This window comes from Rhinatrema bivittatum, chromosome 9 (assembly GCF_901001135.1).
Source record: "Rhinatrema bivittatum chromosome 9, aRhiBiv1.1, whole genome shotgun sequence".
Classification (NCBI taxonomy): Eukaryota; Metazoa; Chordata; class Amphibia; order Gymnophiona; family Rhinatrematidae; genus Rhinatrema; species Rhinatrema bivittatum.
Window position 1 is genome coordinate 26,557,516 of NC_042623.1, and position 16,651 is coordinate 26,574,166.

The window sequence follows — 16,651 nt, forward strand, 5'->3', positions numbered from 1 at the left end:
AAAGGAGAGACTGGCATTCTTCCTTTGCCCTGCAGTAGTTCACGGCCAATTCCCCCTTTGATGCGTGGTTCGGCTGCCTCAACCAAAGCAGGGCACGTGCATACCTTCCACTCCTTATTTATTTAGAAGCTTTTCTATACCAGTATTAGTGAGAACATCATATCGGTTTACATCAAACTGAAGATAGAAATTACATAAAATAGGGAGGGGGTGGGATAGCAGAGGCTAAGAGAAAAAACTAAATAAATATTAAAGGAAAGGTGGAAGGAGAGGAACAAGAATGCATAGTGTATAACATGATTATATTGTTACATGTATAAAATCATAACAAACAGCTGAAGGAATAAAATGATTACATAGTTACAAGATTACAGGGTAATATCATAAAATGATTAATTGGGGGGGGGGGGGGTAGCAATGGGGAGAGTAGAGGAGGAGGATCCTATTCTGGGTATGCCATCTTAAAGAGCCAGGTCTTAAATTTTTTTTTTAATTTGTTGGTACAGAGCTCGAGGCAGAGATTCACAGGTAGTTTGTTCCAGTGGATGGGTCCTGCAATGGACAGGGCTCGATCTCTTGTGGAGGATAGGTGTGCCTTTTTGAGGGAGGGGATATGGAGCATGCCATTACGGTTGGTTCGAGTGGGACGGCTGGATTGTATGAGTTGGAAAGGCTCGTCAGGCCAGTTCGAGTTATATGTGTAAATGGATTTGTGAATAATGGTCAAGGTTTTGAAGAGGATGCGTGAGGGGTTAGGGAGCCAGTGAAGGTCCTTGAGGATAGGGGTGATGTGGTCGGATTTGCGGGCGTGAGTAATGGTTCTAGCTACAGCGTTCTGCAGCATTTGGAGTGGTCTTATGGTAGAGTAGGGGAGGCCAAGAAAGAGGGAGTTGCAGTAATCAAGTTTGGATGAAAGGGTTGCTTGAATGACAGTGCGGAGGTCGTGGGTGTAGAGAAGCAGTTTGAGCGTTTTCAAGACATTGAGCTTGTAGAAGCCTTCCTTCAGGACTTTGTTGATGTGTTTTTTCATGTTTAGTGATTGGTCAATTTGGACTCCTAGGTCTCGTACACAGGGTTGGGAGACAATAGAGTCTGGGTCACTTGAGTGTGATGGCTTCATTATTATTATTATTATTATTTATTTCTTTTATATACCGACATTCAATCGAGATATCACATCGGTTTCCAGATAACCAAGGGAATAGGGCGTAGTCCGCCCTATTTTACAAAAAAACAATTATAACATATTATAACAGTGGTACATGGAACAAAAGGTTATAGGATATAACAAAAGGTTATAGAAAATAACATATGTACATGAATGTGTTGTTGATAAAATAAAAATGGGATAAGGGGCTTGTTGGGTAGGTAATTAAGGAATAGAGGTGGGGGGGATGAGGGAAGGGAGGGGGGAAGGTGGGGTGGGAGGAAGTAGCGGAGTGAGGGATTCAGGGGGGTGAGAAGACTTGAGTATGGGATGAAGTGGGTTGCGTTCGGGCAGGTTAAGGGTCGGGTGGGAAGGCTTTTAAAAACAGCCATGTTTTTAGGTGTTTTTTGAAGGTTTGCAGTGATGGTTCATTTCTGAGACAGGTGGGGAGGGTGTTCCATAGGGTGGGTCCCGCTATTGTTATGGCTCGTTTGCGGGTTGCGTTGAGGTGTGCAGATTTGAGATTGGGGATGGCTAGGAGGCCAGTGTTGGTGGATCTGAGGGTTCTTTGTGTGGGGTGTGGATGTATTGCGTTGTTTAGCCAGTTCATTTTGTTGTTGTGTATTTTTTTGTGCATGAGGGTGAGTGTTTTGTAATGGATTCTTTGTGTGATGGGTAGCCAGTGGAGTTCTTTGAGGGTAGGTGTGATGTGGGAGGATTTTTTGTTGTTGGTGATGATTCTGGCGGCGGCATTTTGTAGAACTTGGAGGGGTCTGATGTGGATTTCTGGTAGGCCGATGAGAAGGGAGTTGCAGTAGTCGAGTTTTGAGAGGATAATTGATTGAAGGACTGTTCGGAAGTCGTGCGCTTGGAGAAGGGGTTTAAGTTTTTTCAGGGTTTGGAGTTTGAAGAATCCATCCTTAATTGTATTGGAGATGTGTCGTTGAAAGTTGAGTTGGCTGTCAATTGTTACTCCTAGGTTTCTTGTGGATGGAGTGAGTGAGATTTGTGAGATCTGTGGCACTCCCGTGTTGATTGAGGTTCCTGGGTGGTTGGAGGGGGTGCACTTGAGGGGATAAGAGGGACGGTCATCGTGGATGTGAAGAATTTCTGTTTTGGCTTGGTTGAGGCATAGTGATAGTTGGGATTGTAATTGGGACAGATTTGAGCTGAGGTTGTTCCATTTTTCCATGGTGAGTTGGATGGACTTGTTTATGGGGAGAAGTATTTGTATGTCGTCTGCATAGACGAAGTAGGTGAGGTTTGCATCTGAAAGGTATTTGCATAGTGGGAGGAGGTAAATGTTAAAGAGGGTTGAGGAAAGGGAAGAACCCTGTGGGACCCCATGTGTGAGGGGCACTTGAGAGGATTCGGATGAGTTTATCTTGACGATGTAGGATCTGTTTGAGAGGTAGGATTTGAACCATTTGATTGTGGTGTCTTGAAGACCAATTTCTTTAAGTCTGGCGAGGAGTGTTCTGTGATTGATGGTGTCAAAGGCGGCTGATATGTCAAGGAGTATCAGGAGGAACGATTTGCCTTTGTCACGGCCTCTGAGGATGGTATCAGTAAGGGAGAGGAGGAGGGTTTCAGTGCTGAGGAATTTTCTGAAACCGTGCTGTGCTGGCTGAAGAACATTATGGGTTTCAAGGTGGTCTGTGAGTTGGTTGTTGACTGTTTTTTCTATGATTTTTGCTAGGAATGGGGGTTAGAGACTGGTCTGTAGTTTGCTGGGTCTGATTTGTCGAGTTGAGGTTTTTTGATGATTGGTTTGATGATGGCATTTTTGAGTTTTTCTGGGAAGATTCCTTGTTCGAGGGATAAGTTGATGATGTAGGTTATTGGTTTGACAATGATCTCTCTGATGAGTTTTAGGGTTTTGACGGGGATGGGGTCTAATGGGTGGGATGCAGGGTTGGTTTTTTTGATGATGGGTTCGATTTCTGTAGAAGCAACAGGTGCGAATTGTGACCATATGTGGATGGGGGGGGTGGATGGCAGTGGGGTCGTTGTGGGTTTGTGGAATCTTGGCAATAATGTTGTCGACTTTGTCCTTGAAGAATTGAGCTAGTTTTTCGCTGGAGATGTTGCTGGAGTTAGGCGTTGTGTCATTTTGGATGGGGTTGGTTAAATCTTTGACATAGGCGAAGAGGGTCCTTGGGTTAAATTGGTAATCATGAATTCTTGACGTGTAGAAATTGCGCTTTGCTGTGTTGAGATCTGTTGTATAGTTGTGTAGTAGCGTTCTGTATTTGTCTTTCAGGTTTGAGGTGGGGGTTCGTCTCCATTGTTTTTCAGTTTGTCTCAGTGTTCGCTTTGAGGTTTTCAGTTCTTGGGTGTACCATGGGGCTTTTTGCTTTGTAGATTGTTTGATTTCCTTTTTTATCGTGGGACATAATGTGTTGGCTATGTCTGCGTTGATGGATATCCAGGAGTTTGTGGCGGTGTTGGCGTCATTTAGGTTGATTGTTTTTAGTGCCTCCGGTAACAGTTCGGCGATATCTTCACTGGAGCATGGTTTGGTTAATTCGATGATTCGGTTGTCTGTTTTTTGTGGGTTTGATTGGAGTTGAAGCTTGGCTTGTATGAGGCTGTGGTCGGACCATGGGATGGGGGTTGTGGAGGGTGGTCCAGTTGCGGATATTTTGTTGTTTAGGAAGATTAGGTCCAGGGTGTGGCCCGCTTTTTGTGTGGGCGTGTTGATGATTTGGGAGAATCCAATGGCAGACATGGTGGATAGGAGTAGTTCACTGGTTGGAGAAAGTGGATGGGAGTCGATATGGAGATTGAAGTCTCCTAGTATAATGGCTGGCTCTTGTAAGTTGATGTGGGTTGTGATGGATTCGATTAGGGGAGAGAGGTTGTGCTGTAGGCATCCAGGTGGGGCGTAGAGGAGGAGGATTTGGAGATGTTTAGATTTGAATAGGTTGGTTTCGAGTGGAGGTGGTAAGTTAAGGGATTGGGAGGAGAATTTAAGTTTTTTGTGAGCTAGGAATAGTAGGCCACCTCCTTTTCTTTTGTTTCTGGGAATGGAGAATATGTTGTATGTATTTCTGGGTAGTTGATTGAGTAGGACAGAGTCGGAGTGTTTCAGCCAGGATTCGGTTATGCAGAATATGTCTGGTTGGTCGTCTGTGAGTATGTCATGGATGATTGGCATTTTTTTGGTGATCGATTGTGCATTGATGAGGAGTAGTGTAATGAGTGTGATTGTGGTATAGGGTATGTTAGGGTTGGTGTGGATTTTGGTGAGGCGTCTAGTGATGGGTGTGGCTTTAGGAGTGTGGTGGTGGTTGTAGCGATGAGGTAGTTTGGGGATGTATTGGGCTAAGGCCATTGTGTGTGTTTTTTGTGTGAGGGGTTATATTGTTGTGAGTTGTGAGATTGCTTTTAGAAGATTCATGGGTTGAGTGCTGGGAGGCAAGTATAGGGGATTGGAAGGTTGCTGAGGGTTGTGGTGGGTTGTGGAGGGATTGGTGGGGAGGGTTGTGGAAACAGAAAAGTATGCGGGAGTACACATAGGGAGTGCACGAAGGAGCGCACAAAGGAGCAGGCTCCTTTGTCGCGCTCCTTCGGCGCGCGATGCTCGGCGCGCGGCGCCTGGGAGGTTCTCAGCTTTAAAGGCCAATCAGGGCTGTCCCCTGATTGGCTGGACGTCGGCAGCGTGCAGCGTGTTCCCTCGGCGGCGGAGGAAGGTCGGCAGGATGGCGAGACAGCGGCGGAAGGCAGGGGCTGCCTCGTGGTCGGGGTCGGAGGCGGTCGTGGGTAAGTGTGCAGTTAAGCAGGCCTTACCCCGGCGGGTCTCCGGCGCCGATCGCGCAGGCCTGGCACCGCTCCGAGTCGCCCTCGTCTCGCTGTGGCGTCCGGAGGAAGGGACTTCGATCGGGAGGTTCTCAGCTTTAAAGGCCAATCAGGGCTGTCCCCTGATTGGCTGGACGTCGGCAGCGTGCAGCGTGTTCCCTCGGCGGCGGAGGAAGGTCGGCAGGATGGCGAGACAGCGGCGGAAGGCAGGGGCTGCCTCGTGGTCGGGGTCGGAGGCGGTCGTGGGTAAGTGTGCAGTTAAGCAGGCCTTACCCCGGCGGGTCTCCGGCGCCGATCGCGCAGGCCTGGCACCGCTCCGAGTCGCCCTCGTCTCGCTGTGGCGTCCGGAGGAAGGGACTTCGATCGGGAGGTTCTCAGCTTTAAAGGCCAATCAGGGCTGTCCCCTGATTGGCTGGACGTCGGCAGCGTGCAGCGTGTTCCCTCGGCGGCGGAGGAAGGTCGGCAGGATGGCGAGACAGCGGCGGAAGGCAGGGGCTGCCTCGTGGTCGGGGTCGGAGGCGGTCGTGGGTAAGTGTGCAGTTAAGCAGGCCTTACCCCGGCGGGTCTCCGGCGCCGATCGCGCAGGCCTGGCACCGCTCCGAGTCGCCCTCGTCTCGCTGTGGCGTCCGGAGGAAGGGTTTTAATGGTTTTAATGGTTGGATATGAGAAGTAGCTTTTAATGTAGAAGTAAAGTAGAAGTAATGCTTTTAATGGTTGGATATGAGAAGTAGCTCAGTCTTGGAGGCGTTCAGAGCTAGGTGGAGAGATGAGAGTAGGTTGTTTATGGATTTCCCCAACTCACCTCAGAACCACAGCACAACTTTTCCCTCACAGAATAGGAGTTCTGCAGCTACTCTGCTTGCAATAGCTTGGCCAGCTCCTGCTTTTTTTTTTTTTTTTTTAAAGCAGCCACCAACAAAGGAAAAGTAAAACCAAATACTCTCCTGTTGCTGACCACCAAAAGGGGAAGAAGCTTTGAGGGAAAGAGGGAGCCAGGATCCCTGGCTATCAGATCCCCAGGATGATGCATGCAAGTGCAGCCTAGGGATCAGCAATCCCCCACTCACCCAGCTCCACCTAAGGGATGGTCCACAAAGGTACCTAACACCTTAGGAAGCTCCAGAATATGATTCTGTCGCTATACTTTTTTTTTTTTTTTTTAAATTACTCTAACCAGACAGCAGCTTTGCACCTCTATCATCTGCTGGAGTCAGAGAAATACTGAGGGACTGCAGGTGGCATTCTTGGTTATGTAGCAGTGTCTCAAAGTTTTTGTTCTCTGCTTCCATCTGCTGGTAGGGATGCAAAATCCCACTTGTATGGACTGATCTGGGATACAAAAACTACTATGATAAAATCTTTGCCTGTTACCCTGTATTTCACTATAGAAATAAAGACGCTTCTAGAAGAGGAGGAAGACTTGGGTGGGTCATGTCCTTCATGGGCTGAAGACATCCAATTCTTGCCCTATCCTGATCACCTAATGAAGTCCTGGACAGAGAACAGCTTCTGCTGCTGAAAGTCTGAATGTTGTAGGTGGTTTTAACAGACAATCCACACAAGTAGGTCATCCTATGAGGAAGCTTTCACTTTTAGCCCTGGCCCAGCCAAGGAACAAAATCACCAAGGGTATATCATTCTGTGAAGGGGAATCACAAGGGTACAATTCAAAACTAAACAGAATTAAAGGTTACAAAAAGCAAGTTGAACACCTTAAAATAAAATAAAAAAAAAAAAAAGTGTCAGAAAACAAAAACAACCTGCCCACAGGAGAAGGGACCATGGTGACTGATCCATCTCTTGATCATCATTCAGTAACACTCTGACTCTTCCAACGACAAACTTGCTTTATTTAGCACCAGCAGAAGGAAATCAGGAAACCTGTTGTGTGTCCTGGGAATTCATTTTTATTGTCAGAAGATCCACCTTGCACAGCCAAGCTCTATACAATTTTATAAAATACAGTTAATCAAATGTAACAGTACAGCTGAATATATATTTTTTTGTATATTTTCTACATCACACAAAATACTCTATTATGCACAGGTAAACTTGTTTTTTTCCCCCGCACTCAGAGAGAACAGTGCTATTTAGAAGCTTCTCTAGGACACCTGAGACAGTTTTCTATAAGTGTGCAGATGTTCCTGCTGTAGAACATGCAGTTGCTAAAGGTGAGTCCAGAGCTTAGCAAGCATTGGAATAAGAAAAAGCTTTCATAGCTAAAACACCTGGAGCTCCTATGATTTTAAACCTTCCTCTCCCCATAATTAACAGAAGCAGACTGCAGTTTTCATTGGTCTTCAACAGCCTGAGAGCTATATCAGGGTGTCAAATTAAATATTTCATCTATAAAATAAAAATAAAAACCCACAAAACCACCCCTGCTATCCCTACAAACTAAAGACAGCAATGAGTTTTTCATGGGCACACCAGTCCCATCTCTGGGAGAATAAAATTACATTTCCTCATGTCCATAGCTGCTGGCAATGGCTCTGGAGAGACCCAGGGCCTGGAATGTCACTTTAAGACTGAGGTATATATATATATAATTTTGCTCTTCTAATTTCATCCCTATCTGGGATAATGTCATCTTGAAAGAAAAGCATGCAATTTCAAAATATAACAGAACCTGCCTGAAAAAATATATATATCAAATCAAAGGGTTTTAAAAAATTGTTTTAACCCTTTGGAAACTGCAGGCTCCAAGCTGCTGACCTGTCAGACTGGATGTTTGATGTCAGCATGAAAATCCTGTGTCCTGGACCCAATAGGCTGCTAATTAAGCTTATCTTGATGGCTTTGAATTTAAAAAAAAAAAACAAACAAAAGCAGAATCTTGCATCATGGAGATTATGTAAACTTTTAAGGGTTCTTCTCGATTTTAACCTCTCCAAAACCTGAAATTTGCTCTTTACTACATTTAATAACAAGGCCAAATGTTATCCTCTCAATTGCAACTGTGTGTTTAGTGTAAAATGCTCTCTAAACCCCTAGCAAAGTACAGCAATAACCAGTACTCCTAACTATGCAGCAGTAGCTCTACTTAGGGGCTCAGCTAATTCTTGGTCATAGAAACACTTTAATGTTACATACGGGAGGAATGCACGTGTCACCCTTCTCTTCTGATCCACTAAATTCTTTTAGCAGTATGTATTAACGGAGGGGATTCCACTGGAACCACAAGTCATTTGCCAACTCTTCAAACTGTTCTGTAAATTGATAACAGTGCTGGTGGCAGCAGCATCTATTTCAAACAATACTACTTTAATGTCATTTCTTTAAATGTATATATATATTTTTTTTAATTTTAAGCATATCATTTCAGACATGATCAATGCAAAATACAACTACTTAGTCACATTTGACTTTCTAGTTACCATTTTATCACCAGAATAAACATAACAGGGAAAAAAAGGACAGTTCATGAGTGTAGTCAGTGAGTGATTTGTCCCAAAGCCTCAATGCTTAAGTGGTCCATAGTGCAAAATTCATTCATGTTGCCATTTTATAAAACCGTTTGTTGGTTGAGAGTCTATTGGGGTGAAAGGATAGGCCGTGGCTTTCAACGCATCAGGTGTGCTTAGCTGATACTGGAGTGGGAATGTTCAGAGTTCCTCGGAAGTTGCCTCTGCTGGCAGGCTCAGTATAGGCGCTTCTCATAACTAAAAAGTAAAGGAGACAAGATCTAGTGGTTTCAAATGCACTTATTTCATTTGTTATTAAAGCAGTCTCTACCCAGATGTCATAATTATATGGGCGCAATAGGGCAGGTACCCCAAAGATCCTTTATTATTCTTCTATCTACCATTCGGTGTTTGACAAGTCAGCACACCTCAATTATCAGCTCTCCAGGGTAGGAATTTTAACTAGGACACTGTTTACACTGATGGTACATTAAGTTTTAAGAATAAAAATGTTACACCATTGCAAAAATAGTTTCAGATTAAGATATGCCTTGATAGCACTGGAGACAGAAAACATACTACACATATCTAAAGCAGCACTCAAATCCAAGTCTATAGGCAGGTAGAGCTTCTTCACACATGATGCACCCCTCAATCCAACACTGCCCAGGTCTATATACTTTACTTTATGGCTTCTAATGCTACTGATTAATCAGAATTATAATAAAATATGTTCAAAAGCATAACACTGATTGACCAATTATCTGTGGTTTGGTTCTTTTCTCATTTTAGTTTACTAGGGTGAATGAAGTGGCAGGTATAAGATAGCAGCTTTAAAAAAAAAAAAGACTGGGTCTCACGGGTAGTTTGTTGCCCAACCAGGTGACAGTGTCTTAACATAAGATGCATGCAGGACCCGAGTCAGCTTAACCAAAAAAGTGCAGTCAATAAGAGAGCAGCAGTTATCAGTAGGAGTTATGCCATGTTAAATATAGGATAGTATCATGAAATGTATGGTTTTAACAAGGCCTAAATATGGAGATTAAATCAAAATATCCATTCCAATGGGAATTCTGAATGTACAATCAGAACAAAACTACAGTTTGGATCCAAACTTACTGGGATAGAAGTTCATGAAAGGCCAAAGAAACCAAAATTGCTTACCTGTAACAGGTGTTCTCTGAGGACAGCAGGATTTCATTCCTCACACATGGATGACATCTGATGGAGCCCAGGACGGAAAAACTGTCAGTTTCCAGAACTTTGACTGTGCTTCACTGGGTATGCCCATGGCATGCCATTATACTACGAGTCCATGCGGGGACCCTTTAGTCTTGAATGTAGCAAAAAAATGAAATTCAATGTAGGAGAAACCAACTGCATGGGGAGCTGGGTGTGTTTCATGAGGACTGACATCCTGCTGTCCTCAGAGAACACTTGTTACAGATAAGCAACTCTGTTTTCTCCAAGAACAAGCAGAATGACAGTCCTCACACATCGGTAATCCCAAGCTACAAGCTGCCCCCAATGAAAAAGGGGAAAGAAAAGTGCCAATGGGCACATTAATGTTTTTGTTGGAAACAAACCTTTGTCGTCTATGGGGTTCAACCTGGAACAGAAAACAATGGTCCTAGGTGAGAAAGATTTGGGTTCTACAGCAAATTCTGAAGGACAGATTGGCCAAACCTACTGTTGCATTGGCCATCTCTATTCAGATAGTAATGCGATGTCATGGGATAAGGGGCAGTGTCCTATTGTAGATTGTCAACTGGTTAAAAGATAGAAAACAGAGAGTAGGGCTAAATAGTACATTTTCCCAGTGGAAAAAGGTGAATAGTGGAGTGCCCCAGGGATCTGTTCTGGGACAGATGCTTTTTAATATATTTATAAATGACCTGGAAATGGGAACAATTGAGGTCATCAAATTTGCTGATGACACAAAATTATTCAAAGTTGTCAAATCACAAGAGGATTGTGAGAAATTGCAAGAGGACACTGCAAAACTGGGAGACTGGGCATGCAATGCCAAATGAAATTTAATGTAGACAAGTACAAAGTGATGCACTTAGGGAACAGAAACCCAAATTATGGCTACAAAATACAAGGTTTCACATTAGGAGTCACCACTCAGGAAAAGCATCTAGGTGTCATCATTGAAAATATGTTGAAATCTTCTGCTCAATGTGCAGCAGCAGCAGCAGCTGCCAAGAAAGCAAATAGAATGCTAGGGATTATTAGGAAAGGAATGGAGAATAAAACAGATTATTATAATGCCTCTGTATCGCTCCATGGTGTGACCTCATCTTGAGTATTTCATTCAGTTCTGGTCATCACATTTCAAGAAAGATATAGCAAAATTAGAAAAGGTACAGAAAAAGGTGACTGAACAATTCCTCTATGAAGAAAGGCTAAAGAGATTAGACTCTTCAACTTGGAGAAGAGACTGCTGAAGAGAGATGATAGAGGTCTATAAAATGAGTGGAACGGAGCAAGTAAACAATCAGTTGTTTACTCTTTCGAAAAGTACAAAGACCAGGGACACAAAGTTACTAATACATTTAAAACTAATAAGAATATTTTTTACACTCAACGCATAATTAAGCTCTGGAATTCATTGCAAGAGGATGTGGTGAAAGCTGTGTTTAAAAAAGGTTTGGGCAAGTTCCTGGAGGAAAGGTCCATTAACTAAGGGAGAGTTGCAGAAATCCACTGCTTATTCTTGGGATAAGCAGCTTGGAATCTATCTTCCCCTTGGGATCCTGCGAGGCACTTGTGACCTGGTTTGGCCACTGTTGGAAAAAGAATACTGGATTTGATGGACCCTTGGTCTGACCTAGTATGGCAAGCCTTATGTTCTTATGTAATGCATGGAGAGAACGCCACATTACAACCTTGCAGATCTCCTCCATAGGAACTGATCGCAGGTTATTGTGGTTCACTAAGAAAGGGCTTATAAGCACTGCAACAAGGTGAGTCACCGACATTGCCATGGCTCAGACATAATGAGCCTTGACATCACCCATCAGATTAAAACCCACCTGGGCCTAACAGGAGGAGTTGCAATCTGCTAGACAATCAGAAATAGTGTTTGGCAATGGTGAACCCCAGTTTGCTTGCGTCAAATGAAAAAGTTGGGTGGACTTGATAGACCAAGGCTCTTTTTAAGTCAAAACTGTACAGAACTTGTTTGCCCTTGGGAGACGTAGTCTGGGGGAAAATGTTGGAAGAACTGGCTGATTAAAATGAAATTCTGACACCTTCCTAAGCAAGTATTTAGGATGGGTATGCAGAACCACTCTATCATGGAAGAACTTGATATAAGGTGGATACATTACTAGAGCCTGGAGCTCACTGACTGCAACCAAATATACAACCTTACAGGTAGGGAACTTCAGGTCACAGGATCCAATAGCTCAAATGGAGCTTTCAAAAGCACTGGGACAAAACCATGTTGCACACCCAGGATATAGCAGTTGGGAGGCTTCAAATGAAGCAGATCCTGGTTCCCTGATGGACATCTCCCGCAGGAGTGGGAACCAGATCTGTCTCAGCCGAAAGGGAGCTATAAAAATCATGGTCCCCTTGTCCTCTCTGAGCTTGAACAAAGCCTTTGCCACTAGTGGCATTAGAGAATACGTGTAGAGAAGATTGTAAGCTCTATTAAGCAGGGACAAATTTTCTATACGTACAACACTGCATATGTCATGTAGCAGTAGCAGCAGCAGTAGTACCATGGCCCAATGCAGGATGAAAGCATCCAAGGCTAGTTTCTTATGCTCCCTCTCTGGAACAGCAGAGTGGGACTTTCCTTATTCAGGGAGAGGTGAACAGATTCACCAATGTGTTTCCCAGTGGCAGAAGATCTGGTTTGCTACATTCCACTCCCTCCCAAATTCAGGGACTACTCGTGTGGTTGCAAGGACCAACCCAGTCTGTCTGCTAGCACATTCTCCACTCCAGTCAGGTAAGTGGTTCTGAGAACCATCCCGCAAAAGATGGCCCAGTTCTAAGGTGGATGGCCACCTGACAGAAGGTACGAGCCTGTACCTCTCTGCTTGTTGATGTAGTACATCGTCACTTGATTGTCTGGACAAGGATAATTTTGATGGACAGTCAATTTCTGAAAGCCCATAGGGTGTACTGAATCACCAGGAGTTCCAGGTGCAAAGTTCATCTACATCAGCTCCCCAACCCTGAGTGGATGCATTCATTGTGAGGATAATTTTGATTATAGACATTTGGAAATGGATTCCTCTGACCAGATAATTGTCCCACCACCAGACAGAGTTCTTGAATGACTGAGTGATTCGGATGCTATAGATCTTGAGTGGCCTGCAGCCATGGAGACCCTCAAGGTCCACTGGGCTCTTCTTATGTAAAGTCGTGACATAGGAGTTAAACGCACTGTTGATGCCATGAGGCTCAACAGCTTCAACATGTACCATGCTGTCTACCACTCATTTGAATCTCTTCCATCACAGCCAAAGGGGTGGCACTTTGTTGCAGAAGGAAGGCTTTTGCCTAGTCATATCTAGCAGAGCTCTTATAAACTCCAGCTGAGGTGAGCCAGGGTAGTTGATAGCAAACCCTAGTAACTCCAATATCGATCATGCAAATTGATTCTTTGGCTCCTGCCCAAGACAGGTTCTTGACCAGCCATGCATCCAGGATAAGGAAACATTTGTGTAAGTGTGCCACCAGCACAGCTAGGCATTTCATGAATGTAATACAGTAGGTGGCGGTCTCCAACAATGCATCGGATATATTTCCTGTGACAGGAGAAAATGTCTATGTGAGCATAAGCATTCTTGAGATCAAGAGAGCATAACCAGTCCCCCTTTTTGAAGAAAGGGTTTTAAGGTGCCCAGGAAACCATTTTGAAATTTTATGAATTTGCTCAAGATCCTTAGGTCTAGCATGGGATGAGTCCCCCTGTTTTCTTTGGGAGTCAAGAAATATCTTAAGTAGATTCCACACCCTTTTTGCCTTGGTAGAACAGGCTTGATCATTCTGGCTTTCAAGAAGAGCTTCTTTAGAAGCATATCTTGATGCGGTGACTGACCCCTAACAGGTATGGGGCTGATTTGACAGGATACTATATATGCTTCCTTTGTACCCTTTTTTGATGATGCTGAGGACCCACATATCCAAGATTATACTGGATGAACATTTTATGTAAAACTGCAGCCGTTCCTCAACCAGGAGGTTCTCTGGCATGGCTGGGATCCTAGCTATGGTCTCTGTGGTCTAGTCAAAACCCCATCCCAGGTGTTATCTGGGCTTCTGTCTGTGGCTTAGGTGCCTTCTGCTGCCACAGATGGACAAGAGGGGCCTGCTGCAAACAGGCTTGAGGGGTGAAAGATAGCATCTCCTCTGGTGGAAGAAGTGTCTCCTCTGCCTTTGCCTTGGGTACCTCCTAAAGAAGGCGGCTGGGTCTGGAGTGCCAACATATAGCTGCTGGAGCATTGTAAAATTACCTTGTATCTATGCTACTGCATCCTTAATGTTAAGATTACTTACCTGGTAATCTCCTTTTCCTTAGTGTATGCAGATGGACTCAAAACAAATGGGTATAGTGTGCTCGTGCTAGCAGTTTGAGACGGATCTGACGTCAGCACAGGTACATATACCCCCAAAGGAAGTGAAGCAATTCAGTAATCTTCCTTGCAAAAGCTGTTATAGCTATATGTGTACTGACCGATCGATTAATCAACAGGATTACCCTGACCAATTGATGGTAGCTGGAGACCGCCAGTGTTCTCAACCGGAAGGCGTCGACACCCGGCAGGGTGGAAGCCCTATTATAAGCAAAACATGGCTTACCGTGAGGCAGCGAATCCCCATGTATACCGGCAGCCGGGCGGGATGCTGAGTCCATCTGCATACACTAAGGAAAAGGAGATTACCAGGTAAGTAATCTTAACATTTCCTAGCGTGTAGCAGATGGACTCAAAACAAATGGGATGTACAAAAGCTACTCCCGGACTGGGCGGGAGGCTGCCCGAGGACCGTGTAGGATCGCCCTCGCAAATGCTGTGTCCTCCCTGGCCTGAACGTCCAGACGGTAGAATCTGGAGAAGGTATGGAGGGAGGACCACATCGCCGCTTTACATATCTCTGCAGGCGACAGCAGCTTAGCTTCTGCCCAAGAGGCTGATTGTGCTCTGGTAGAATGAGCCTTGACCTGTAGAGGTGGGGGTTTTCCTGCCTCTACGTAGGCTGCCTTGATAACTTCTTTAATCCAGCTGGCGATGGTCGGCCATGAGGCCGCTTCCCCTTGCTTCTTCCCGCTGTGCAGGACGAACAGGTGGTCCGTCTTTCTTACTGCTTCTGACACTTCCAGGTATCTGGACAGCAGTCTGCCGATGTCGAGATGACGTAGTATTCGACTTTCTTCCGATTTCTTCAAACCTTCCGTGGTAGGCAAGGATATGGTTTGGTTGAGGTGAAAGTGTGAGACCACCTTGGGTAAAAAGGAGGGAACTGTGCGAAGATGGATAGCTTCTGGAGTGATTCTGAGAAATGGATCACGACAGGATAGTGCTTGTAGCTCAGATGCGGCGTGCTGAACACACAGCCAGCAAGAACACCATCTTCAAGGTCAATAAACGGAGAGACAGGCCTCGAAGGGGCCTGAAGGCTGATCCCGCTAGAAATTCCAATACTAGGTTAAGGTTCCACAAGGGCACTGGCCACTTCAGTGGTGGGCGAATGTGTTTAACTCCTTTCAGGAAGCGTGAAACGTCTGGGTGCTGGGACCGTAGCAAGACAGCGCTGCTACCTGTACCTTGATGGAGCTAAGGGACAGACCCTTCTGAAGTCCATCTTGTAGAAAATCCAAGATGAGAAGAATCTTAGTGGCATGTGAATTGGTGCCGTGAGCGTCGTACCAGGCTTCAAAAACTCTCCAGATCTTGATATATGTTAGTGATGTGGAGAACTTGCAAGCTCGGAGGAGTGTATCTATCACCGGCTCCGAGTATCCTCTTTTCTTCAGTCTAGCCCTCTCAATGGCCAGACCGTAAGAGAGAATTGAGCTGGATCCTCGTGGAGAATGGGGCCTTGCCGTAGCAGGTCCTGGTATGGAGGCAGAGGAAGAGGATTCCCTGCCAGTAGTCTTCTCATGTCTGCGTACCAGGGTCTTCTTGGCCAGTCCAGGGCCACTAGAAGAACTAGGCCTCTGTGTCTCTGAATCCTGTGAACAATGGCGCCCAGCAGGGGCCATGGAGGAAAGGCGTATAGCAGGATCCCCTGAGGCCACGGTTGTACCAGGGCATCGATCCCCTGAGCCCGAGGATCTCGCCTGCGGCTGAAATATCTGGGAACTTGAGCGTTGGACCTGTCCGCTAGTAGGTCCATGGCTGGCATCCCCCATCGATCCACAATTATCTGAAAAACTGTGGGTGACAGTTGCCACTCCTCCGGGTTTAGGCTTTCTCTGCTGAGGAAGTCTGCAGTCGTATTGTCCTTCCCGGCAATGTGGACGGCGGAGATGTCCTGGAGATTTGCTTCTGCCCAAATCATCAGGGGAGTTATTTCCAGGGACACTTGTTGGCTTCTGGTTCCGCCCTGTCGGTTGATGTATGCCACCGTGGTGGCGTTGTCTGACATCACTCTGACCGCTCTGTTGCGAAGTCTGTGGGAAAATCGCAGGCACGCTAGCCTGACTGCCTGTGCCTCTAGTCGGTTGATATTCCACCTTGATTCTTCTCTGGTCCACTGCCCTTGGGCGGTGAACTCCTCGCAGTGTGCTCCCCACCCGTTCAGGCTGGCATCTGTGGTGAGCAGGATCCAGGTTGGGGAGGACATTCGTAACCCCCGGCTCATGTGGCCGGGCTGTAACAACCAGCGTAGTTGATTCCGCACTCTGGCTGGTAGAGGCAGGTGTATGGTGTAGTCCTGTGATCGTGGACTCCATCGAGATAGAAGGGCGCGTTGCTATGGTCTCATATGAGCCCGCGCCCATGGCACCACCTCCAGAGTGGATGCCATGAGGCCGAGGACTTGTAGATAATCCCGAGCTGTGGGCTGGCTGGCGCCCAGCAGGACCTGCAGATGATTCTGGAGTTTTGACTGTCTCTTGGAGGTCAGACTGACCTTGTCGTCTTGGGTGTCGAATTGGACCCCTAGGTATTCCGGTAACTGGGATGGCTATAGGGAACTCTTCTTTATGTTGACTACCCATCCTAGGCTTTCTAGAAGAGCTATAACTCTGTTGGTTGCCCTGTGACTCTCCTCCGGTGACTCTGCCCTGATCAGCCAATCGTCCAGGTAGGGATGGACGAGGATTCCTTCCTTC

At 45.7% G+C, this 16,651-nt stretch overlaps 1 protein-coding gene across 5 annotated transcripts in view; it reads right to left on the reverse strand.

The window, feature by feature from the left end:
• Positions 1–6,839: 6,839 nt before the first annotated feature.
• IMPDH1 (inosine monophosphate dehydrogenase 1) overlaps positions 6,840–16,651 on the reverse strand; it is a 303,033-nt gene continuing 293,221 nt past the window's right edge. For all 5 annotated transcript variants that reach the window (XM_029615228.1, XM_029615232.1, XM_029615229.1 and 2 more), the window contains exon 15: positions 6,840–8,610. In XM_029615228.1, the coding sequence (XP_029471088.1) occupies positions 8,589–8,610 (22 nt within the window). In that variant the 3' untranslated portion in view covers positions 6,840–8,588. The remainder of the gene's footprint in view (positions 8,611–16,651) is intronic.